Consider the following 25,427-nt stretch of genomic DNA (forward strand, 5'->3'; position numbering starts at 1 on the left):
TTGGGTGAAAAAGACAAATCACATCCCTCCTAGCCCGAAGGTGTCCAAAGTGTAAAATTTTCAAATCGAAAACTTTTGGACAACTTTGAAAAACTTGCTAAGGCAACCAAGAAAAAGGGGGTCCCCAAAATTTTGAGGTGATGATGTGAAAACCTCACAACAAGACACTTGAAGAAAGCTGTGTTACCCGGGGATGCTTCTCTAGCTTGAAAACCCCTGTCTCCATGCTGAGGATGTTTTCAGGCCCTAGGGAAGACCAGGGGACGTTCCACCCTGTCCAAATACCACAAAATGATAAGGGATGCCCCAAAAACTTTATGGCGTGGCCCAAAATTGGGAGGGGGAATGGGGAAGACCATATGTTCTAGGGATGGTTGGAGGGATGCCTTGGAAGCCCCTAGGACGAATAGGCCTCCCCAATGTGATAGGTTGTATTTGCACTTAAAAAAACATTTTTCTGTTATAAAACTCTTTCCTTTTAATATTAAAGTTGGCCCTTCCTTCAAAGTTTGCACTGTTATGCTTATTACTGTTTGGTAGTTAATTCCTGCTATCTGGGGTCCTCTGATTTGTATTTGGCAACATTGCATTAAGGATCGTGAAATAAAAATATTGTTACAATCACATTACATGCTCAGAATCATATATCAGACTGTTTACAAGGTTTTGGGAAAGTATGAAAGGTTCCTTACAGACCTGCAACATGCATCTTTATGCCATTTTGTGGCAATACATCTGTGCTAGGCTGGTTTTTTGTTGATTTGGGTCCTTTGTGGAAGTTTTGCTGAATATTCAAGGTTGCATAAAGGTGCCATCTTGCTGTAATAGACCTATACCATGATCGGAACTGTATAGAAGATCTGTTTGTATTAATATCAGTCCACTTGCAATGAATTGGAGGTGTAGTTTTAGGGGTGTAACAGTGTAACCCCAATTTAGATCATTTGTGAATGTGTTCCAGAGTGAGAAGAGCACTGGGAGACATATACTAGACCCACTATCTGTAGCAGCCCTTTCTGGAGTCACTATTAAACCTGCAACAGTCAACTCCAACACAGTTTCCAATGTCTTTCATGTTAGCATTTCATAGAAATGTTATTTCATGTACAGGCACTAATGTGCAAATGATCATCTTCGAAAGCAATTGTAATGCTATGCTTATAATATGTCCACTGATATTTTACATCAGACTTAAATGGTAGTAGTGTGCTTCAATTTGGAAGGTGGGTTATTGTTCTTGTTGCTGTTGACAATTAATCCTGAATTATGTTCTTGTGTGTATTTCAATTTTGCATGTTATTATTTTAATATCACATGCATGGTGACAATGAATTCTCAATTCATACTTAGTTTTGAGTTTGACTATTGAAGTGTTGTATGTTAAGATTCTATGATGTTTAAATGACATGCTTTCATATGAATGTAATGTATATATGCAATTTTCACTATATTTATATAGCCATCCCTAAACTTGGCAAAAAAATTCTGTCCTAGGAACTTGTCCCCCTGTCCCTTTTGTCCCCATCCTGAATACTCGGGTAACACTAGAAGGAACATATGTTTAGCATTGAGAAAATAGGCAAATACATTTAAGGTCAACTTTGAGCGATTAATCTTGCATCCCTCTCCAAGCACAAAGGCAGCTTTGAATCTTCCAGCACAGTCAATTACTGCATGGCACTTCAATGGGCCATCCTTTTTTACAACAAGGTCAACTTCAAACTTAGGCCCACTGGAAAATAGAACCCATGCACAATGGGCCAACTCTTAATGTAATACTGGTGATGCATCCAAACTCAAACTTGGGTTTGTAAAATATAAGAGGAAAATGTCAAGACCAATTAGATTAGCCTATTTTTTAATACACACAAACCAATGGCATTAAAAGAAACACATATTGTTTGTTTTCAAAATGGTTATTCAACCAAAATGCTCCAAGTCAGGCAACTAATGGTGAAAGAATACCCAAAATATATGATAGTATGAAGTACCAACCCAAGCTTTCCTCAAGAATATGGCACTTATTTCTCACTATCCTCGCTAACAACCATGGCAAGTAGAAATTTACCCTTCAGCATTGGAATGCCATCGCAACTCTATCGTTGGCTTACTAGTCAACACTGTTCTTATCAAATTGAAAACCAGATTTTGGTTGATTCCAACAAGTTTTACTCCTATTGCTACAAGATGGTTGGGCTTATGTTCTATGTTTATTTTGGATGATGCTAACTCCCTTGACACCCACTCTTCTTGCCTCCAAGCTCAAACCTTTTCTAGCATCATACCTGTTTCCCAAGCTATTTTCTTCTTATTATTTTTTTGGCTCACTAAACTGTGAACTCCACTCACTTTTAAATAGATCAACCCATAAGTGGGGATGCTACAATATACATGTTTATTTTGAGTTTTTTCCTTTCATTTATGACTTTGATTGTTGGAGTTGAATGCGTGTTGTTGAGTGATCCTCCTGGGATGTGAGAACGATCTTTGCAATAACAAAAGAAATGATTAATTTATTTTTTACAATAGTATAGTTTTGAGTGTTTTAATGAACAAATCTGATGTACTAGGGCCTAAAATATTTGATAAATCATTTGGCTAACTCCAAAGTTTTAATCTATCATAGGAGTTGACACATTTTGCTAGCGTCTTCTTAACATATTCTTGAAATCTTCCACTTCAGCTATTGGTTGTGGTTATTGGATGGTAAATTTTAAAATACCACATGAGCTATGCTTAAGAGGATCTCTTCACCGGCGGGTATCCTAGTGAGAAGTGGCAATGAAAGACTTACTATAGACTCTTGTGGAGTTATGTAGTTGTCATAGTTATCCAATTTGGTTGGTTGTTGGAGGAGGTGGCTTATGACAATATTTATGAGGTGTTATCATTTTATGGCAGCCTCCTTATTTGGGCGTGCTATTTGCAGAAAATCCCATTTTGCATTAATATTTTATTTTATTTTTCATTGGTGGAAATTGAGTTTGACAAAGTGGCATCGTGACAACATTCGGTTATTCATGGCATTGGACATTTAATAAATTGAAGATAGGAATTGGAGGATTCAGTTTTAATAGTTGTAGGTTAAAGGACAAAGATTTGAGTGCAGTTGTAGCTCAAGTGTAGGATTAATCATTATTTCCTTGTAGTTTGCTTACTTTCTGATTTCTATCAGATTGCAAGTGTTTATTTGAGGCCTGTGTGTTGGGCATAGTTGTTCACACGTATTAAAATAATATTTTGGTGTGTAAGGTTAAAGTGAGTATAACACACATAATTATGGGTAGTTGAATATTTTATTATTTATTAGGCTCGTAGTTTGTTAAATGGGTTATAATATTAGTGTTACACAATAAGTTGTTAAAACAACTCAATTTATTTAGAAAAGTTGTTTGGGTAGTTTCCAATAAAATAGGTTATGTCAGTTCTGTGTGTATTTGCAAATGTATTGCCCAAAGTAAGATATTGAAGCCTATTATTCTGTGGGTATATTGTTTTATACCTCTATATTAATGCCCAAACTTTCTTATATCATGTGGTCATGTTATGATAATTAACAATATGTATGTAATTGGGAAGCTCGATTGTAACAGAAACCTGAGAGGAAGGAGATAGTTTCTATTGATCGTTCTTCTGTGCAGATGGACTGATTTATATGAGATTTGTTTCAGATTTTAGTCAAATCCTTATTTGATTTGCATATTTGGTTTGTATGGATTTTCACCTTGCATCATTGAGGCTGCCATGGATGTGGCTAGTCAAGAGGGTCAATGCAACATCGAACAATAAAGGTGCCTCTAAGGCGACATTCCTATCAACAGATGTGACCTGGTAGGGATAGATGCATTTAGTGCTTAAAAAAAGGTGCCTCTAAGGCAACATTCCTATCAACAGACGTGACCTGGTAGGGATAGATGCATTTAGTGCTTAAAAAAGAGTCTTCTTTTTATTTTGACTTTTTTGAATTTGTCTTTATTTATTTTTGGGTAAAATTAATAAAAACCAAGTTTTCTTTTCTAGCTTTTAATTTTTTTTCTAATTCTTTTTCTTTTTTAAATACAAAAAAAGTCCAAAAAGTCCAAAAAAGTTTAGAACCCTTTGTGCCTTCATGTCAAATGAGACAAAAGGCAGTTAGGAGTGCACAATTGTGCATGATCAACCAACTCCTTAGTTTTCTTTTGCCTTATTTGCAAGTTTTCCAAATTGAGTATTTTTGCATCCAATCGTTATGTTTTGGGCCTCTCTAAATCCAATGGAAATGCTCCTCTCTCTAGAACAAGCCAACTTGTCTCCCAAGGAAGGATTTCTCATAAAACAGATACGAAGTTAAATCTAGTATTTTGATACCATGTTGGAGAACTGATAGTTAATTTCACAACTCCTAGAAATCACCTAGAAGGCTAGAACCAAAACTTGACCTATTACATGCGAATTTGAGAGAAAAATTGACTTAAGAGGAATCTGAAATTAAGTTGTGAATGAAGTTGGTTAATTACAATGAATAGTAAATACAATGAATGCTAAAAAAGCATAAAAATAAAACCCTAGATCTAAACCTAGGTGAGTTAAATGAGACTATAACAAGTGTCCTTATCCTATCTAATTAAACATGCCCTAATTAGCTCAATATACAAGATCATTCCCAAGTTTAGCTTAAGTGTAATGAAGTAATAGGGCACCTAAGTAATTAATGATTTATTACTTAATTACTAAGGTGATATCCTAATTTATTTTAATTTTAATTAAAACGTACAACAAAATCCTAGGAGGTCACTCATCTCACTGTTGCTCCGGCCCAATCGTGCTTAGTTGCGGTTTTGATGAGGTTTAGTGCACTAACGCTGTTAAACATTAATGTTATTTGATGGTTAGGTTTTGATGAGGAGATTTTTTCCTCTTAACATTTTCCCATGCTTGTGTTGGCTAAGAAGAGAGAAGTGGGTTGTGACTATTTTCTTGTTTTGGATAGTACACATTACTAGCATCCATCAAATTCGTTTGTGGCTTTGGTGAGACCTTGGAATTTGTATCTTGCAAGATGGATTTCTCCAGAAGGATTGATGAGGTCATGAAGATAAACCCATTTGTGTTGTTTCCATGCGCTTGCTCATAAATTGAATCATACAAACCAAGTAAAGGGGGCCAACTTAACATTGAATTATCTTCTTGAGAAGCTTGGGAGAAACCATATCATTTTGGATATTGGGTGGAATGACATAGTGTTGGGGATCTATCCTAATCCAGTGGGCGGGTTTACCTTTTGAGGCATGATCATACCACTCACAAGCTTGTCATTTGACATTAGGAAGTAAAATGATTCGTTGAAAAATAGTTCTTACATTTGAACACAACTTTTTAATAATTTACTAGTTGTATCCAACATCCATCACATACCTTCAATGATATCTTTGTAGGAAATCCTTTTGATAAATCCATTTCAATGCATAACTGTACATAAGTGGAGCTTCCATAGTTGATAGTTTCTTTTGCAGTGTAGTGATATTTACCTAAGTAATCACCTATGGCCTTCAAACATTATAATTCCTAAATTTGTAGGGGTAGATGAGGTAGCTGCACCTAGAAATAAGTTTGAGATAAGGTATTAGTACACGGGTTGAAAAAAGGGAACTGTGGTTTCATGCATAAGAAATCTCCTTAAAAAAATCTAGCAAGCATTTTCAAGCACTAGCACCTTGTCTCTATGAGAGTCCAATTCAAGAAAAAAGAATCCTTTTGCATTGGGGTAGATGAAAATTTCTTCCTCCATATAGTCTTTCAAGTTTTTTGATATCTATGTATGCAGATCCCTAGCTTAGGCCAAATTTTCACAACTTTGCAAATATGGGCATGTTTTGGCAAATAGACCTCCCCATTGTAAATGTAATTGTCCAAGCAAATTTCTTGAAAAATATCTGAATGAAAAACATGAAGAGAGTAGCCTAGATGTGCATAAGCAACATGAACAAGGAGAGAGACTATTGACGAGGATTCAGGAGCTGAGATTTCTTGTGCCTGTGGCTTAACACTCGTTTAGAATTCAACTGACCTTTACCCATCTATCTCTGAGCCAAGTCCTCTATGCATTGCAGATTATAGTTTGAGAGAGGTGCAATGGGCTCATAACCTCTCTCTTCAAAGCCTTAATGTTGTTTTTGCTAGAAAAGCCATCGCTTTTGGAAGAAGCTTGGCAAAGGGAATTGGTATCTAAGTGTTACATTTTGGGAGAAAAGGAATTAATTGCAAGAATTCAATGGATCATATTTGTGTTCTTATTAGTACAATCACTATCTTAGAATACTTTTTCTCCACTTAACATATTTTACTTGTGTTCTTTCTTTTCTTGTACCTAAATTATTCCTCTCTACCTCAATCTTATTTCGACCATTGCAACCCTAGCATTGGGGTACGTTGGCATGAGTTTCCAGGGTAGGGGGACAATGTGGGGATAGCGAGGCAGGGAGGGGTGTTGTGTACTATAAATATAGAACTTGAAATGCTAGTTATGGAAAGATGATTTAGTATAACATGACATTTTGAAATACTTGAACATAGAAAAGTTACAACACGAACTAGAACGATTAAACATTCACCATGGTAACATAGTACACACCCAATATTAACATTCAAAAATCAAAATTCAAATAGAAATTCAAATACCTATCCCAAGGGTGGAGTGGTTGTGAAATAGCAGAGTGGGGATACTTGGGTACACAAGTACCCAGTGCAGGGACATCTTGGGGATGGGTACTTCAAGGTTTGGAGCAGGGTGCAAGTCCCTGAGTTTCACCGATTCCTACATATTGGTCCCCATCTTGTTTCCTTTCTATCCTTTCTTGTTATGTCTACCTGTGTCTTCTTTACTTCTGCCTTGGTCCCTTCATGGAACTTACCCCATCCCCAATCAAACCATTTCCTTCTGTCATAAGACCCTCCTTACAAATCTCTTCCTTTGGCCATGTTTCCTCCTCAAACCTCTTTTAATCCTTGGCATAGATTTTAGGCCATTCATTCTTGTAATGCCCCCTTTCCGAGTTAGTCATGATTGATACATTTAATCAATTGTAATGTTCATTAGTCATTTCAATTATCAAATGTTATTATTATTGGGATTTACAAATGAAGGATATAGACACTATCCAAGTTGCCTCAACACCATCTATGGACTCCCTCAAAGTTTATAGGTCCAAGTCCATTTCATAGAGATTTATAGAACACTGACCTCTACCTCTATTGGGATAAGATCTATTAGATTGGATTTATACAAACCTTCCTTGGTAATGCTATACTCTTCTTAGCCAAATAGTAGTAGGATTGAAATGTAGATGTATATTTCTGGTTTTGCTATTATAGTTGATATTACCATCTCATTATTGTAAATGATATTAATACTACAATAGTTATACTTATTGGTATATGATCAATATTCATGTATATAAATATGTATATCACATAGGTATAATATCTCTTAGAATCATATAAGATAATTTATTTCCTTCTCCTCCTTTTGAAGAAATCTCATTGTAGTAATATTGTCTTTTGTAATCATAATCCATTTGAAAAGTAACACCCCTCATAATTACAATCCATGTGAAAAGTCACAACCCTTCATAGTTACAATCCTACTGAAAAGTCACAACCCTTCATCATCATAATCCTTTCAAAAAGTCAAAATACTTTATAACTTCAACATTTATAAAAGTCACAACCATTCATAATTATGACCCTTTCGAAGAGCCACATCCTTTCAATATCATTGATACCTTTTGAGAAAGTCACTTCTTTATTTTCTTCACATTACTTTCCTCTTCCATTATTCCTTTTTTTTACTCCTCTCTTTTCCTCTTCCCCCTTCCTTTTTTCTTTTGAAATGGACTCTTCAATGTTATCTTTTATATTTTGACTTTTCATTAGACTTAACTTATATTATTTATTTTCTACAATATTATCTCTTGTAGTCAATTTTATTTATTTATTCATCCATTGTAATTTATTTATTATTTATTTCAGATTATATTATTATTTATTTTTATATGTTATAATAATATTTTATTACTATTTCTTACTTTTTATATATTAATACTAATTGTAATATATGGCTGTATTATCAGTATTTATTTAATAATATTATCTTATTTAGTTATTATTAAATTTTAATCTTAAAATGGAGCCATGGCAATTCTTTTGCATTTTTCTTTTTTCATACCTATGTCAACCATCATTTACGAAGCATGTAATCATTTTTAAAAGTCCCTTTTCACGATTCAACTGCATCCAGGTCTTTTCTCTTTATCTTTCTTAATGCGTATGCTATATTGGATTATGTGTATGCTATATTGGATTTGAGAATGGGCTTCTTGTCAGAAGATCAAAGGCTCTTCAGAGCTCTGTGGCTTGCTGTCGTTGAGTCAAAACTTGAAATTTTTATGCTTTTTTTTCTTCGACCCTATTGCTTTTTAACTTTCATCTCTAATTCACAGAAGTCTTTTTTGAAATTTCCAACAAAATTACACCATCCTTTAGTCAACTAATCCATATCCTGGATACATTTTAGCTAATGCAATTTTTTCCTCTCTCCTAAACCATACCTTCCATATACCCATTATAAATCCGATGCCCAATTGGATAAATAAATAAAATTCGAAAGGACAACCCACAAGGCATGAGATTTTACCTAGAATATAGTCACTCTATTACATAAAAGGCCATTCTGCTGATATAAAAAATCTGTTCCTGGAATGTGTGTTACCATCCATTTCCATCCCTGTCCTCGAAACTTGGTGAAACATAGGAAATCAGAATTGATAGCCCTGTAACTTCCTCCAAAACTGTCCCACAAACTTTCTATTCCCCGTATCTTGGGATGCTCTGATACTAAGATTGATGCAAAGTATAAACAAACTTTGTTCCTTCAGGTGAAAAAAACTCTAATCCTACAGATATTGAATCAAACAGAACAGCAGAGAACACAGTATCATGAATCTAAACAGAACACTCAATGCATAGCATAATAATTCATGAAAAACCTCCACTAATTCTCTTCTTAATGATTTTTTTTTCTCAGTAATAGATTATATTTTATTAATAATTTAAAAGCATTTATTACAATAAAATAGGAAACTATTCATCCCAAAACCTCCCAAACCCCCATCTTTCTATACAGTCTACCATACGACCAAAAACCAGGCTTATAGTTCGAGCCCTAACCCTACCCATCAATGTCATGACCATTACAAATGTAGCACTTTGTTATCAACAACAAAATGCAGGGCATTCAAAAAAATCCCAGGCAACCAGTCATAATTACAGCAATGATTACAAAATTACACAACAGAAAAACATTCACAAAGGATACCAAAAGGATCGGCATCACCCGAGTATTGGTGTTGTCATGTCTCTGGCTGCTGTCTACTTCATTTTCACCGCCTTCTGCACCCTTTCTTTCTTTTCTTGATGCCCTTTTCCTTCAAGGAACCCCAGTGTCGTCTATATTTGCATCTTCCAGCCTCTCCTCCACCAACCCATTGCCCCTCTTCTTTTTCCCAATTTCTGCATCAAGTTGTCAAATCATGAGAAGAAGTTTGAGCCCCATCCACCTATAGTGTGCTTCAATGAACCGTTCTCTTCATTTCCTTTCATCAAAACGCCAGAGAAAGGGGGTGGATATTTAATCCTCTGCTTTCTCCAAGTGCACTGGCTCGCCATTGAAATTCATCCCTAAATGAGGCACAACTCTCCTAATAATGTCATCCATCCCTCTAAGGAACTTCGCGGGGTCAATTGCCTGCAAGGCCATTCTTCATGCTGTGTTGGTTCCCCCAATTGCAAACCTCAGGCCATAATCATAGAATACACATATGTGTTGGTTCAATGTCTATTCTTGATTAGGTTAAAAATATCGCCCAGATTAAAGTAACACAATCAAATAGTCGAGGGTCGTCAAAGTTTAACATCCCCTCCAATCACTTACACTAGACTGGATCACAGAACAAATTTTATCTTAGTTACCAGATTCGTGCCCTAGAGGTTGGATCTGATTCGGATCTGGATTCGTGCTTGGATTTGCCACAAATCCGGACGAATCCACTATGTAAAGCAAGGATCCTGCTTGGATCTGCACAAATCCAGGTACAAATCCTCAGGGATCCAGCATGAATCCTCAAGGATCGATGGTTTTAAGTGGGTCTACGTTATTTAATATGACTTTTTAAATTTTTTTTTTGCTTTCTAATCCTAAAATGACTCTTTTATTCATTATATATACTAAAATCTGAGAGTAATATACATAATTCTAAAACTATATATATGTATATATATTCACAAATCTTAATTGGCAAAAAAAAATTGTGAATCCACAGATCCGATTCACGTGCCCGAATTGGATGCGTATACCGAGTCGGTAGCTAAGCATTTTATTGCTTGACGAAGGTGAAGGTGATGCAAGTTTCCATTGTTTCACCTCGTTTGTACCCTACGGCAAAGACTTGCTTCAGAAAAATAAACACCTCAAAAAGATTTAACCAATTTCTTGGGCAACGCCCACATTTAATGGCTTGTACACTTGCCAAGCTTGCTGTCCTTTTGATCATCTCACCTATAGATGCTAAAAATCCCATACAATGCCACCAACTTGCAAACCATAATTGGGGTTACATTCCCTTATTTCAAATTTATCATTTTATTTTTATTTTTCTGACTTCTCCATCCAAAGAAACAGCTGCTAAATTCAAATTTAAGAGTTGATCTCTAAACTCCTCAGGTCTTCAATGTGAGTTTCTCCTTTGTGGGTAAAGGTTAAAGCTCAATTCATTAGGTGGTCAGCTTCCTTATTTCAATCTCTTTTCACATGAGTGATTTTGAAATCATTGATCGAAGATAATTCCTCTCTTATCAGTTCTGCACAATTCTGCAAATGCCAAGCTTCCATTGTACCTTTGGTGAATGCCTGGATGATAATTAAGGAATTCCCCTCTAGATGCAACTTCACAGCTCCTGGTCTTCTTGCCAGTTTAACTTCCATGTAGGCTGCCTCTGCTTCTTCTGTACTATTAGTTCCATCCTCTAGTCTTTTTTCACCTTATATTCCCAGTCCAATCTCAAATAATAAATCTTGCCCTAGAGGGGCCTGGGTTACCTTTTGATGTGCCATCAAAATTCACTTTGCACCACCCGTCCTCTGGCTTGTCCACACAATTGGCTGCAAGATCTGAGGCATTGGCTTTACCCATGAAAGCCAATTCACAGACCACTTCTTAATGATCTTATTACACCCTTCTGAATACAAAAATCCAACACATATAATAAAAAAAAATGTTAGATTGGTGAGCTTCTTCCATCTTTTCTTTCACTGAGATTTTCTTTTAAACTAATAATAAGATTCTCTTTAACAGTCACACACACACACACACACACACAAAATTAAACTAAACTGAAAGCTAAAATTAGAGAAATTCCTAAAATATTACTAAGCAGCCACACACATGGCACTTAAAAAAAAATTAAACACAATTAAAAGAAAGAACTTAGTGATGGTGCCTGTCATAGAAGGTTGGTTACATCAGATTCCAAGGAGTGCTGACCAAAAGGAACGAGAATGGTATATATGTGAATATCAATTGCACTTGTGTGGTATGTTATTAACTTACTACCTAATGCTGAAGATAACCGGATTATTTCTTTCTATGCAATTAGTTCTGGGCAATGCACTGAATGTACAGTCTATTTAGTGGGGCTTATATTCTACTTGAGTTAATCATCAGCTACAAGAATGTTATGCAATCTTGTCTATGCATTGAAAAGCTTAAGATCCTTGCACATCATACCATGTTTGAAATATCCTTAGAATCTTAGATTGGAGTTTAAAAGTTTCCAGTGGTTAAATACTAAAAACGTTCAAGAAAAGGATCATATAAAAATGTTTTTCCATTGACCTCTTGAATCACCGTATGTGATTCATTGTCAGGATATGTAGGTGATTGAATGATGAATCACAGGGTGATTTGAAACATTGATTGCGAAAAAACTCTAATAAGCCTACAAGTCTTTCTTGAAACTTTGTTACTCGCAAATTTCCCCTTTTTACCAAACTCTTTACTTTTCAAATGGTAGCTTTTGTAATTGAACGTTAGTAAAAGACTAACTCCATTGTATGAATATTCTAAATAAGGGCATTTCTTTATTTTCATTACAGTTTAAGTCTTTAATCTTGGGCAACCCACTGATTTTGGACGGTTCCATCTTGGTTCCAGCTAATAGTAAAGACTGAGGCTAAAGCTATTCTGGTTTTCATCGATCAATATTCTTTTAAATCATTTAAAATATAAGGAGATGCATTAGGAATAAGATAATATTTGTGTTTCTTGAGACTGCATCCTACATCATTTAATGTTGGCTTCTTTATAAGGTAAATGGTTGGATAGAAATGGATAGCCTGTAATACTCTATGTATTATCTTTTTTTTTCCAGCTATACAAGGGCAGAATGCAGGATGGAAATTGGGTTGCCATAAGGTGCTTAAAACTAGAGTGGAAACCAAGTGTGCAAAATTTGAAGCTACACTTGGAGCTCTTTGCAAAACTTAGACACCAGAATTTGGTCAGCCTTATTGGGCACTGCATAGATAGTGAACTTGATGGTTCAAATGTGAAAAATGTGTTTCTCATTTTTGAATTTGTATCCAATGGAACTCTGCAAAGTCATCTTTCAGGTATGTTCTTTATATAATCATATGGCCAATCAACAATGTGTGTGATTTCATCTCACTAATGTTTTTTGAATATCTGATTGGTCTGCAGGCAATATGCAAGAGGAGTCTTTAACCTGGCCACAAAGGCTGACAGCCATAAGTGGTGTGGCAAGAGCCATCCATTTCTTGCACACTGGGGTAGTACCTGGAGTTTTTAATAATAATTTGAAAATCACAAATGTTTTGTTGGACCAGAATCATATTGCAAAATTGAGTGATTATGGCTTGCCAGGACTGACAATTGATGTCCTTGAATTTGAGGTAGAACTTTTAGCATATAAGATATGCAGTTTGCATAATGATTTGACTTCTATTCTGTGGCTACAAAAATTTGGCTTTAAATTTTCTATTCTTTCAATGGAAATAAGGCATAGTAAATTAATTTCTCACATAATGAATGATCAGTTACATGTAGCTAACAAGATGTATTGACTATTTGCAGGCAAAATTAGAAGGTCATAAGTTCACACAAAAGGAGCCCACATTTATGAATAGGTATGTCTGTAATTTAAACTTAAAGTAAACAGATATTTAATGTTCACATTTTATATGGTACTAGTGTCTTACATACAGGATCATGCATACAAACTTGTTGGTGTTCACTTGACAATTGAATCAGTGGGAAAGCCTATGGGAGGAAATCTTTGAACATGAAATGTTTTTGTCTGTGTCTGGCATGTTAATGGTTGGTCAAAATGGATTTGGATGGGGAGAGGATTTTAAAGTAAGGGAGATTTAGCTGCATCCATTGTATTTGGTGCTTAGTTGAAGAGAAAAGCAAAAATAGAGCTGGATGGTGAGAGAGAATTTTGATATGTACAACTATGCATTCAAGTGAGGCTAGGAATATGGTAGTCTCTCCATAGCTTGGCAAGACAATGTAGCTGATTGTGGTTCTTTAATCAGAGGTGGAAAATGTTGTCAAGTATGGGAGTAAAGGCAACTAAACTTTATGTGGATGCAGTAGATATACTGGAGTTTGTGAAAGGGGGATGCTAAGAACCTAGAGTTTAAATCTTCAAAAATGATCAAATTGTATTCTGTGAAGAGTACAGGTTTATGTGCAAATGGTGTTTTGATTCAATGGGATGATGAGATCAAGATCATATACTGATAGAGAGAAAACCAATAGTTAGTTGGAATTCAAAATTCTTTTTTGTAATATTTTACCTATTATAATTTAGTAATTTACAATACATGAGCATGAATTTTTCAGATCCATGTGCATGTGACACTGATCTGCATCTCTTGTGTTAAGCCGCCATGCAAATTTCAATGATCATTACTCAAATTGTTGCCAAAGGACGTATAGTTGCAGAAACCTATATGTTGTAGTTGCAAAACACCACTATTGTATATATTGCTTCAGATGCCAATAGGCTTTGGAAGTGTAGAGAGTTAATGAAGCGCACATAATAAAGAAACTTACAACCTATTGAAACACAAATTTCAGTAGTGAATCACATCTGGTAACTCACCATTTTGGAGAACCGAGGCTATCATGGAGTTTGTTGAGAAGTGAAAAAGTGTCAAGCTTAATAATTTTGAGCTACATGCATGGATTCCACCTCAATCTTTTATGTGATGTAAATGAAATTTGACTTAGTATCCCCACTTGAGTCATTTTAAGGTTTGTGTCTTGTAAATAGAGTTAGCTATCCTTCATAACTACTAGGGAGGTTATAAAATCAGGCCACGACTTCCATTTTGGGGGAGATATTTGTTTGCAACCAACAAGGAGTAGAACTTTGAGTGCTTACAAGTTTGTTAAGGAACAACAGTTATATTTTGGCAATAGCATGAAGCTTTTCACCAAGGGTTTTATTTCATGTGAAAGGTCTATCTTTTGAATACTAATCATGTAGATTCTTTGGTTTATTCTATGGTGTTATATTGCATGGAAGTTGATGAATTAGGTCCACCTCCAAGGTCCTCTATTTTATTTCTAAGAGTGATGGAGAAATTCTTCATTTTTCCTTTGCATGGTGTTATTCTATTAAGATTGCTTGTCATTGGACAATTATCTAATAGTTGATCCTTGTATGTATGTATACATATATTCTTGTAGACTATGCATCTTATGAATTTTTCTCTAGTTTTAAATAATAAGAGGCCTCCTTTGGTAATGGCTTTAATTCCACACACTGCCCCTAATCAATTTGTGCAGGGAAATTTTAGGGAGTCACTGACATAGATGTCTTCTCCAAGTTCTGTATGTAAGAAAATTATCTTCACACCCATCTGTTCTACTTCACGATCAAAAGCAATAGAAATAAGAAAATGAAATCTAATGGGATTTGATACAGCAATAGGAGAGAATCCCCCCAAAACCGGTTATATCCGCTTGAAAAAGTCCTTTTTCCAATAGGCAAGCTTCATAATTCTCTACTTAACCTTTTGCATTGATCTTTTTGAACACTCACCATAGCTAAAACTTCTTTTCCAACAAGTAGCTGGATCCCATCCTATTTCTTATTGTTGTCTAAGGACTCTATTCTGTCATCGATAGCCTCCTTCCAACATTATTATTAACACTCCTCTGAATCAAGTACCTCCCTAGCAGCTCTAGGAATATCATAAGTAGCACAAATAAGACAAAAGATGAAAGAAAATCAGGTGGACTATAACTTTTAGGTTGTCTTTTTTCTTGATTCAATCTCCTCAAGATTGGAGTAGGAAGTTCTTCCTTTTCTAGTTCACAACATTTACCATCTTCTATTGATTTGTATTTAGATATTTATCCTCCATATTTTATTCACGATCTCACCTCTCCTGGCTCTTCCTTTCATGGTTCTTGTTTTGCAGGCTATTTAAGCTGTAGATACTACATTATGACTGTAATAGCTTAATTTTTTCTAGGCTCCAAAGTTCATATACTTTTAAACCAACAGTATAGTCAATAAAGATGTATATCTTTTCTTTATGATACAATTTGTTTTCTTTTCCTATGGGGTGTGCACGTAAGAATCATCGAAAAAACTCATATCAAAGTGAGGATTTATTTCCAGTCTATGCCTCCAGGCTCTTACAGATTTTTATCAACAAGTGCTGATAGAGGTGATCAAGTAATCAAATAACATGCAGACCTGACATCTTTTGCCCAAAATTTAGAGTTCTAAACTTACACCATGACCATTCTCCTTGAATTCTCATCAATCGTTTGCATTCATTCTTTCTGTAACTCTATTTTGTTGTGTATATAAAGTTCTTTTTTTTCTTTTCTATTCAACTAAATAACATTGACAACGTTGAATCTGAAAGGTAGAACCATATTTACTCTGCACCTTCCTACTGATCTTTATCCAGTCATCAATTGTTATACTTGGGGGTCACTTTCTATGCATTCCACTGATTTTTGTCCACAAGGAGATTTCCAATCTTATGCTTCCATTATTAAAAATTTTGGCCATTAATATTTTCAATCTATGTTGTTGAAGTGCTTACCATTTCCTTTGCACATGAGAAATGCACTTACATAGAGCTCGCATACAGAAAAAATATTTATCACAGGCCCAATATGCCTTTCTTGTTGGGAAGTTGGTGCCTCCGTCCCCTCTAGGTGAAGGTACTGTTCAGCATAGACTGATGGATTTGTGACATGTGCTTAACCATTTCCCATGGATCCTTGTCTTTGGCTGTTGTGACGTTCATTGACAGCTCGAGCTTTTGGTGTAATGGCAATGGTGATACCAACAAGTGGTATCAGAGCGGTGGGTTACGGGTTCAAATCTCTCGGGTCATGCTGAGGGGGGGATTGTTGGGAGGTTGGTGCCTCTGTCCCCTCTAGGTGAAGGTACCGTTCAGCATAGACTGATGGATTTGTGACATGTGCTTAACCGCCTCCCGTGTATCCTTGTCTCTGGCTGTTGTGACATTCATTGACAACTTGGACTTTTGCTGTAACGGCAATAGTTATACCAACATTTCTTCCCAAGCATCTCGTTAAACCCTAGTTCTAATACCAAATGAAGAAAAATTATACTGAAAAACCAATGCAATGCCTGCAGAATCTTAATGCAATATAAATCAAATAATGGTACAATCTCATATGACAAGGCTATTCACACTAGGAAATCCTATTGGGAAAAAAAGCTAGTAAAAATAGTATCCACATTTTTTGGTTGTTCACAGTACAATAAGGTTTTCTTGCTTATGCTTATGTATAAGTGGTATTACAGTACAATGCGTGAAAACCTTTGGCCAAAAAACCATCTTTGGAAAAGGGTACAATTGGGATTTTGGGCCCCAAATTTCCCATCCAATGTAGTACCCTATGCCCAGCCAAATCCCCTCCCCCTTCCCCAGTTTTGGACTAGCGTGCAATCTATAAGAGCTGTAAAACATGTAAGTATACACCACATATTTATCAGTGCTAGGATAGAAAAAGCTGTAGGTTTTGGAAAGCAACTAAACACAATACCATCAAAAAAGCATGTGAATATGCACACATATGACTAGAGGGGGAAAACTGAAAGCAACTAACCCTAAAAGTATTTTTTGGTCAGCTAATATATTTTAGGTTTCTACCATGTCTCTTCAGCAGCCCAGGTATAAATTTGATTAATTACTTTTCTGTTAATTTGCTAGTCTACATCCCAAGGAAGGTGGAAATCAGGATCAAACGCAGGCACTCCCTAGAAAAATTCAAATCACAGCGGGGACTTAAAAACCTGCAGTGTATTACTCACATATAGCCTACATTTTCTTTCAAACTTAAGTATACTATTGTGGTCATATATGATATTATAGAAGACTTAATTCTTCATTGTAATTAAATATGGTAGTCTATGTTCAGCCTTCCAAGAAATTAAAAACTTTTGTTTGAAGCTGATATTGGTTTGGTATTTTTGCAAAATCCAATCATCAATGCATCTTATAAAATGTTTTCTATGTTGCTTACAAAAAACTTGTATATTATTCAATGCAGGAGGAAAATGATAGACAAAATAGATATATATAACTTTGGTCTTATTTTACTGGAGACGATTGTTGGAAGATTTCCAACCAGGCAAAATCAAGAAGTTTACAAAGTTCACGAGATGGTGGGTATCCTCATCCATTAATTTAAGGCAAACAGAAGTTTGTTCTCAATTCAACAAGTGAATTTCAGAAATAATGATTTCTTCCTTCTGCAATGTTTCTTGAATTAGATTGTGATCTTGGTTTTTAAATTTTTTAATTACTCGGTTTCTTACAATAGTAGAAACAGATTTATGATTCCATTTGAGCAATGCTCCCTTAATTTTATGGCTGTAAAATCCTTTTATCCAGCTTCCAAGATTCCTTTGAACTTGTCTTATTTAGATTTTGATTAATTTAATCTTGCCAATTCTGCATTGATTCTATCAATGATCCTTTTGGATTTCTTAATCATTCTGAGGACCATTGTTCATTAAATTCTTGTTTCTTGTTTCATTGCCCATTTCATTTTCATCTCTGGCAGAGCTTTAGAAACTCCTGTACATCTATTATGCAATTAAAGTCTTCTTTAATACAAGAGCTAGGTTTTCTAAAAAATATTGATCTAACATTTTAGAGAATGAAATTACTGCTTCTTGAATGCTGGTAATTTTGTTTTCTTTGTCATTGCATTTGAGGCTACTGCTTCATGACAGCCGACACTCATATTGGCTTTGTCAGGGCACAAATGATTTTATAATTGTATTCACTGTATTTTCTGTTCCCCTGAGCAGTTCTGTACTTCCTCTACACCATTTCTTTATATTGGTACATTGACCAAATAATATTTCAGATCCTTGACCCATAACAGTTCTGCTTCTTTATGGTGACTTTGAATGTTGTCATTAAAAATCTGTAGTGCTAACTCCAAGGCTTTGTTCATCAAATTTTATAATCTATTAAATTTATTAATTTTTGAGCAACCTAAGCCATCCTCAAGCTGAAGACAAGTTGTCCATGTCCATTTAGTTGTTAAACCTTAGGTGAGGTTATGGGCAACCATTTAATGCACTGTGGTGCAAGGTTTAACTACATTCATTTTTAGATCTTTAAGCCTGGGTCATGCTCAAATGCACTCCGACTAAGCCAGGGTCAAATGTATCCCATGGTCATTACATGATGACCTTGGTTGTATGTGGGGTCTTCTTAAACCTAAATGATGCAGCATGAAACTCTTGCCTTTCAATTTTAAACTTAAAACATATAGTTAAAATAGAGATTCTCTATTTGACACAGCTTGCATTAATTGATAATTAAATTCTAATCAAATACCAAAATAAACACGTTACAACTTACAAGCTTTTAAATGACTTTTCAATGCAAACTCTTACACATTCTGTAACTAAACTTTCCAACACTGTTTTGACAAGCTTTTTGTACACAGCGAAAACCTCTATTATTTTAGGCCTAAAAATGTGCCCCCACATTTCCTATTCTTCAATTCTACTCCTTGTGTGTTTTTTTCCTTCTATTTTCTTTCAAAGACTACAATTACTCTCTACTGTGCAGCCCATTTCATTGTCTCCTCTTCTTCACCATAGCTGTGCGCCCTCCTGGCCCTTTTCTCAAGCAGCCTCTTTCCCATCTTTAAGCAGCGGCCATTTGCTTTTATTCTTTTCTTGACCACTACACTATGCGTTGCTTCCACTCCCTCCTTCATTGATGCACATAGCAAGTATATTCTGCATTTGTCACTCGTAATAAATAATCGATCCCTTTCCAATCTTTATCGCCTTTTAATCTTCCTCTTGACTGTTAATATTAATGATGCCTCCTAAATTATATCTGCAATCTTATTAATGCCTTCTGCAAATTTTCCAGTTGTAACTGTCCATACACCGCCTATTTCAAATGTAGATGCTCCTGCATCATACACACTTGATAGAAAGTTTGTGAGCATAGACTCACAAAAGTGGAGTTAAGTGATAGAATCGCCCTTTCAGATTGTGAGCAATCTTCAGCGAAGTCTATTGTTACAACAATTTCATAAAATTATATATTTTTTCTCTTCTTCCAGCATCTACTTGGAGCTTTCTCCATCCTTCCCCATGAAATCTGCATTTTACTCTTCTTTACCACTATGGAGTTTAATCCACTTTCAAACATCCTCGTACAACATGCTTCTGCACACATGCATACAAATCTTTAATAGGCTATGAGCAAACTCATGTGAACAAACAACTTCATTTTTCTCTTCTTCATGCACGTCAATTTTATTCTTGTCAAATTCAATAAATTAAGGCATTACCTCCTCTACCACTGCCACAGCTTCCTTTTTGCCTTCTACCACGACATCCTTACTTCTCACATCCTCTGCTTCATTATACAATATTTTTTCTGCATATAAATCAGCACCAACAACATGCATTTGTACCTTGTCTTTTTTATTCACTACATCATTCAAATTTCATCTCAACATGCAAATCATCTTTCACAAAATCAAGAAATTATAGCATTACCTCTTTCACCTGTTCCTCAGCTTACTAGAATTCCACTTTAATCTTTTCATCACGGTTGTCTGTAATTTCTTCACCTTTACCAAGTTCTTCAAACATAGAACCCATAAAGTCCATCTCAACTTCCACATCTCGATTATCTTTTTGGCTTGTTGAAAAAACTCCCTTTTTATCTATGCCTTTACAATCACATCTTCATCTTCAAACTTATGACCAAATACAGTGTCTTTGTCACTCTTGACTGCACTGCTCAAATCAGCAACACTTAATGTTGTTACCTCTTCAAGATAATTCTCACTTTTCTTTTTAGGTTCCTCCAAACCAAACTCTGAAATCCTAGTTGTATTTCCATTAGCTTGGTCAATATGGCCACTCTATTCATGAGATCCTTCATCCCATTATCTACCATCTTTTTTATATCTGAAATCTTATTCTTTTCTTTAATCTTCTTCTTTTTTTCCAACATCAATGTGTCTTTTAGTAAAACTTCCAAAAGCCCCTTCCATCATTTCTTCAATCTCATCAATCATTCATGCTATTTTTCTTATCTCTGTTATCTATATCTGTAGTCTACAGATATTGATTCTTGCTTCTAAGTCCAAAATCTGTACTCTTGGTCCTGCGTAAATTCCCTTCATCGTGTAACAGAAAATAGTTACTTTAAGTTGATCTTCTATTTTTACTCCTTTTTCTTACACCTGATGTGTAAGTTTCTCAATGCGAAGTTGCCTCAAAACAGCAATTCTACTTCCACTTCCAAATTTGTAATCTCTCTACTTGGCAAGCTGATTGTACATAGAAGATGCACTTCTTTCAACCCACTTTGAGAAATTCAGTGCAAACTGTCTCATTGTTGTTGGTAAAACTCATGTTCGGTGGTCTGTTTACATATACAGGGACTTCTCCTCACAACTCTAAGGTCTTGGTGCCAAGCTGCCTCACAATGGGTGATCTACTTGTAAGCTCAGGAATACTAGCTCCGGTACCACTGATAATGAAACTCTTGCCATACAATTTTAAACTTAATACATATAATTAATGGAGATTCTATATTTAATGCACAACTAGCCTCAATTCATAATTAAATTCTATCCAAATGCCAAAAGAAATATATATTACAAACTACAAGCATTTCTTTTAAATGACATTTCAAAGCAAACTCTTACACATTCCTTGGTAATTTAACTTTCCAACTCTGTGAAAAAACTGTTTCTACACAGCGAAAATCTCTATATTTTAAGCCTTCAAAAATTACCTACATTTCCCACTCTTCAGTTCTCCTCCTTGTTCTTTTTCTTCTATTCTCTTTCAGAGACTACAACTAATCTTGTATGCCAGCCCATTTCATTGTCTTCTCTTCCTCACCACAGCTGCACACGCTCCTGCTCCTTTTTCTACACAACCACTTTCTTTTATTCTTTTCACAACTGCTACACCATGTGTTGCTTCCATTCTCCCCTTCGTTGATACACATACCAGTTATATTCTGCATTGGTCACTCCTCAAAAATAACCATTGCTCTTCCAATCTGTATTGCCTTTTAATTTCCTCTTGACTGCTAATATTAATGATACCTCCTTAATTATATCTGCAATCTTATTAATGCCTTCTGCAAAATTTTCCAATTGTAACTGATGCCCCTGCATCACTAAGGGAGGTTTCAGCCTGAACCATGAACTTGCAAGTGTCTCTCTTACAATTACACAATCATATTGATCGAGACAGAAATGATCAGTACAAGTTGTCCTTCCATTTTCGTTTCATAGCAAAATTTAATTTTTGTGTTGCATTGGAATTGAAATTGTGTTGAGTTTATTTTATCGTTCTCCAGGTGAACTTAATGAGCAACCAGGACACAAGAAGCAATATTGTTGATCCTGCTATTGTAAACACCTGTGTTGAGGAATCACTGCAAATTGTGGTAGAAATTGCTGGTAAATGTCTTTCACAAGAACCTGCTTCTCGTCCTTCCATGGAAGATGTCATTTGGAACTTACAGTATGCAGCTCAAGTGCAAGACACAACTGGAAGTGATTTGCAACTTGACGAGAATACATGACATTTATCTGGTCAGGTAACAGGTTGGTCCTACATTTAAGCCTTGAAGTTTTTAATAATCCTCAATGTGGTTAGCAGAACTCAAGTTCATACTTCTCCTCACATGCTATGTCAACAATATACAGCTTATGGAAAAGACAATCTGCAGGTAATGGTATGTTGTTATTGGAGCTGACAAAAAAAGATAATATCCTCTTCTGTTGATTCATAATGAATATCAATATCTAGCTAATGTGCTGCAAGTGTTGCCTTTTTATTGCACGTAACAACATGATCCTTGACCTTTTGAAGGCACGGTTTGCGAGTCCTTTCTCTTGGCCATGTATTCTCCTGGAGTCACGATAAAACCTTTAATTTCTTCTGTAAATGGAATGCCCAAGAAGGGCCCAAGAAAGCCTAGTCTATTGAAGCCAAAATACATGTATCCTTCATTTTCTGATGCTTTTGTTTGTCCTTCGGCCAATAGATTGTTGTATACAAAATTGTGACCCGAGTTCTTTGGTTTAAATGTATCTGTGTGAACAGCATCATTTATCATCTTCACATTTGGTATCATTATTGTATTGGTTCTCAATGGTTGATATGCATTTTGTATCTAATAAACTTGTTCAGTCTCTGTCACACTGCCTCAGTGCTACCATGTATAAATGTCAATTTTCAGCTTCAGGTAGCATTGGCTCTTTTCTTTGGCCTGAAAAAAAATCGGATCTGTTGTTTATATGCATTTACACAAGCAAACGATTCTTTTTGGTGTGATTGTGCGACCACAGTGATATGCAAATTCTATCTCTGAAAGGATTTCTACTCTGTAATGAATGAGACAACTTGCAATTTCATTCAGGGGCGGGAAAGCAGATACAAACTTTCGACATCTTTATAAACTTAAAAAGAAGTGGAGATTCTGGAGAAATGAAAAAGATAAATTCTTCCTAGCAAATTCAGCATTCCCTCTTGTTCCTTAAATATAGTTAAGGACTCTTTGCTGGTTCCTTTTGGTTTTGTATATTATCATAATATAATTTATTATCCAGTCTAAGCACTTATTTCAACATGGTCCAATTCTATGCCACTCAAGGAAGAAGAAACTGTATTAAATTTAATGTCTGATTGGAACTCAGTAAATATAATTATGTTTGAATACAAGAATTGCTAAAAAAAGGGCCAATAAAGACTTTGCTAATCAGGATTTCAGGCACTAGGATGAAAGGATACAAAGTCTGAGTAGCTTTAAATTGGCAAAATCTCTGGCTGTGGTTTTCTGTAAAAGTACTGTCTACAACACTTTTTGACCTTTAGATGTAACAAAAGAAAAGAACAATGAATCAAGGTCAATTTGAAAAAGGTCATTCAAAAGGAAGTCAGAATTTGTTACTATTAGGGCCCGTTTGGTTGCTGGAATTCAATGGGAATAGGATTTGAAAATTAGAATTTGTTTGTAATTCTCTGTTTGGTGCATGGAATAAGAATAGGGAATAGGAATACATATTCCAATTTTAATCCAAAATGTACATTTGTCCATTCTTTAAAATACCTGTTATTGGAATGGGCTGTTTCTATTCTCAATTTGACTTTTCCAAAATGAATGCTTTTTTCAGATCCGTGTGCAGATTCTTGATAGATGAGACGAAATACTGATAAGGGAGGTGGAGTGATTGAAGGCAATGCGATGACAGTATGCGTTGAAACAACCAGCCCATATGCCATTGATGCTAAAACTTCATATACCTCTATAAAACCGTTTTCCAACAGTGTCTCAACTATTAAATTTTAGTGCTGCTGTAATCTCCCTCTAAACCCAAATGATGACTAAAGCTTTCCAAAGCACAGGTGGCAATTTGGTCAGCGGAAAAGATCTCCAGCCAACACTTACATCCCCAAACTCTCCAGTCGTCGGACATAACATCTGCTGTAATTCTGAAAGCCAATGGTAAGTCAAAGTCAAAGGCAGCACTAAATCACATTCATCCGCTTCTTTTTCTTCTGCCCTTATTCCAATTTCAGTCTCGCTGAACCAAACAAGATTAGAATTGTGATTTTCAAATCTCATTCTCAATCACCATTCCCATTCTTATTTTCAAATCCAATTTTCAATTCCCATGCTAGCAACCCAACGGGCCCTTATGGTGTATGGAGGAAGGATGAAGTAGAATGACTTTTTTTAATTAAGGCCTAGAAAATCCTCTGAAGCATAGAAAAAGGTATTTTAGTCAAGGAATCATGGGCAATAGTTTGAGCTGAAAGAATTGAAGGAGATGGAAAGGAAAAGACAAATTTGAAAATGGACTAGAAGATCTAGTTGGTGGAACCTCCCAAAATATACTAAGAATATTGTAGAATTAGATACATATGGCTGTCAAGATTGTTGATGGCTCTTGAATCGGCCTCAGGTAAGTAGATTAAAAAACTTATTGTAGATGGAGGTGTTTGATGGTGGTGAGTCTACTTCAACTTTGGGAAGATATTGTGTGGAATGAAATCTCAAAGTATTGTGAAAATGGATCTAGGATTTAGATAGAGAGATTACAATAACATTTAATCTATGTTCCCCCTAGTTTTTAGTATGGGGACGGTGGGGGATGACAATTTTTTTTGGCGATTTTTTTTTTTTTTTTTTGGGGGGGGGGGGAGAGGGGGGGCGGAGGGACGGTTATATATATGGGGAAAATTTAAAATATACATTGAATTTGTAAATATACATGTCATTCATATGAAACTAAGCACAAAGCATGTCATTTAAACACTAGAGAACCATAACATTTGAATGCCATCTAAGAAATAATATTCGATTTTAGTACCCAATTGTCAAAATGCATATCAATATCAATGAACAATATCATAATGTCATAATGATAAACATGGTAAATCTATAAATCTAAATCTAAATATGCCCAAAGCTATTGGCCCAAAGGCTAGAGGGCTGTCATAAAGTAAAGTATCATAATCATGTTCATGTTCAACATAAAAAACAAAACATAGAAAAATGAAGCAGACTAGTGCTCCTATTCCACGTCTACCTCCATGACATCAAAATCAAAGTCTTCACTATCATCCTCCATAGAAAGTCTCATCTAATGGAACCCCAACCAATCTTATTGCTGTGTCATTTCATCTATCTGGGCCACACCCTCAGGATCAACATCCCATCGCAAATCTAATGTCTGCCTATATTATGGAGTTTGATGATCTGCAAGTGGAAGAGCATGATGCACTGT

At 35.5% G+C, this 25,427-nt stretch overlaps 1 protein-coding gene across 3 annotated transcripts in view; it reads left to right on the forward strand.

Moving 5' to 3' along the window:
- Positions 1 to 22,836, forward strand: part of LOC149564004 (putative inactive leucine-rich repeat receptor-like protein kinase At3g03770) — a 35,030-nt gene extending 12,194 nt beyond the window's left edge. The window contains exons 3-8 of one of the 3 annotated variants that reach the window (XM_089827092.1): positions 12,463 to 12,703; positions 12,792 to 13,003; positions 13,185 to 13,237; positions 17,670 to 17,784; positions 21,989 to 22,238; positions 22,364 to 22,836. In XM_089827092.1, the coding sequence (XP_089683218.1) occupies positions 12,463 to 12,703; positions 12,792 to 13,003; positions 13,185 to 13,237; positions 17,670 to 17,784; positions 21,989 to 22,216 (849 nt within the window). In that variant the 3' untranslated portion in view covers positions 22,217 to 22,238; positions 22,364 to 22,836. Of the gene's footprint in view, positions 1 to 12,462; positions 12,704 to 12,791; positions 13,004 to 13,184; positions 13,238 to 17,669; positions 17,785 to 21,988 lie in introns of all 3 variants that reach the window. The other 2 variants (XM_089827093.1, XM_089827091.1) reach the window with 2 other exon arrangements.
- The last annotated feature ends 2,591 nt before the right edge of the window (positions 22,837 to 25,427 follow it).

The sequence above is a fragment of the Cupressus sempervirens genome, chromosome 4 (assembly GCF_028749045.1).
Source record: "Cupressus sempervirens isolate cs-2001-9-10 chromosome 4, ASM2874904v1, whole genome shotgun sequence".
In the NCBI taxonomy this organism is placed as follows: Eukaryota; Viridiplantae; Streptophyta; class Pinopsida; order Cupressales; family Cupressaceae; genus Cupressus; species Cupressus sempervirens.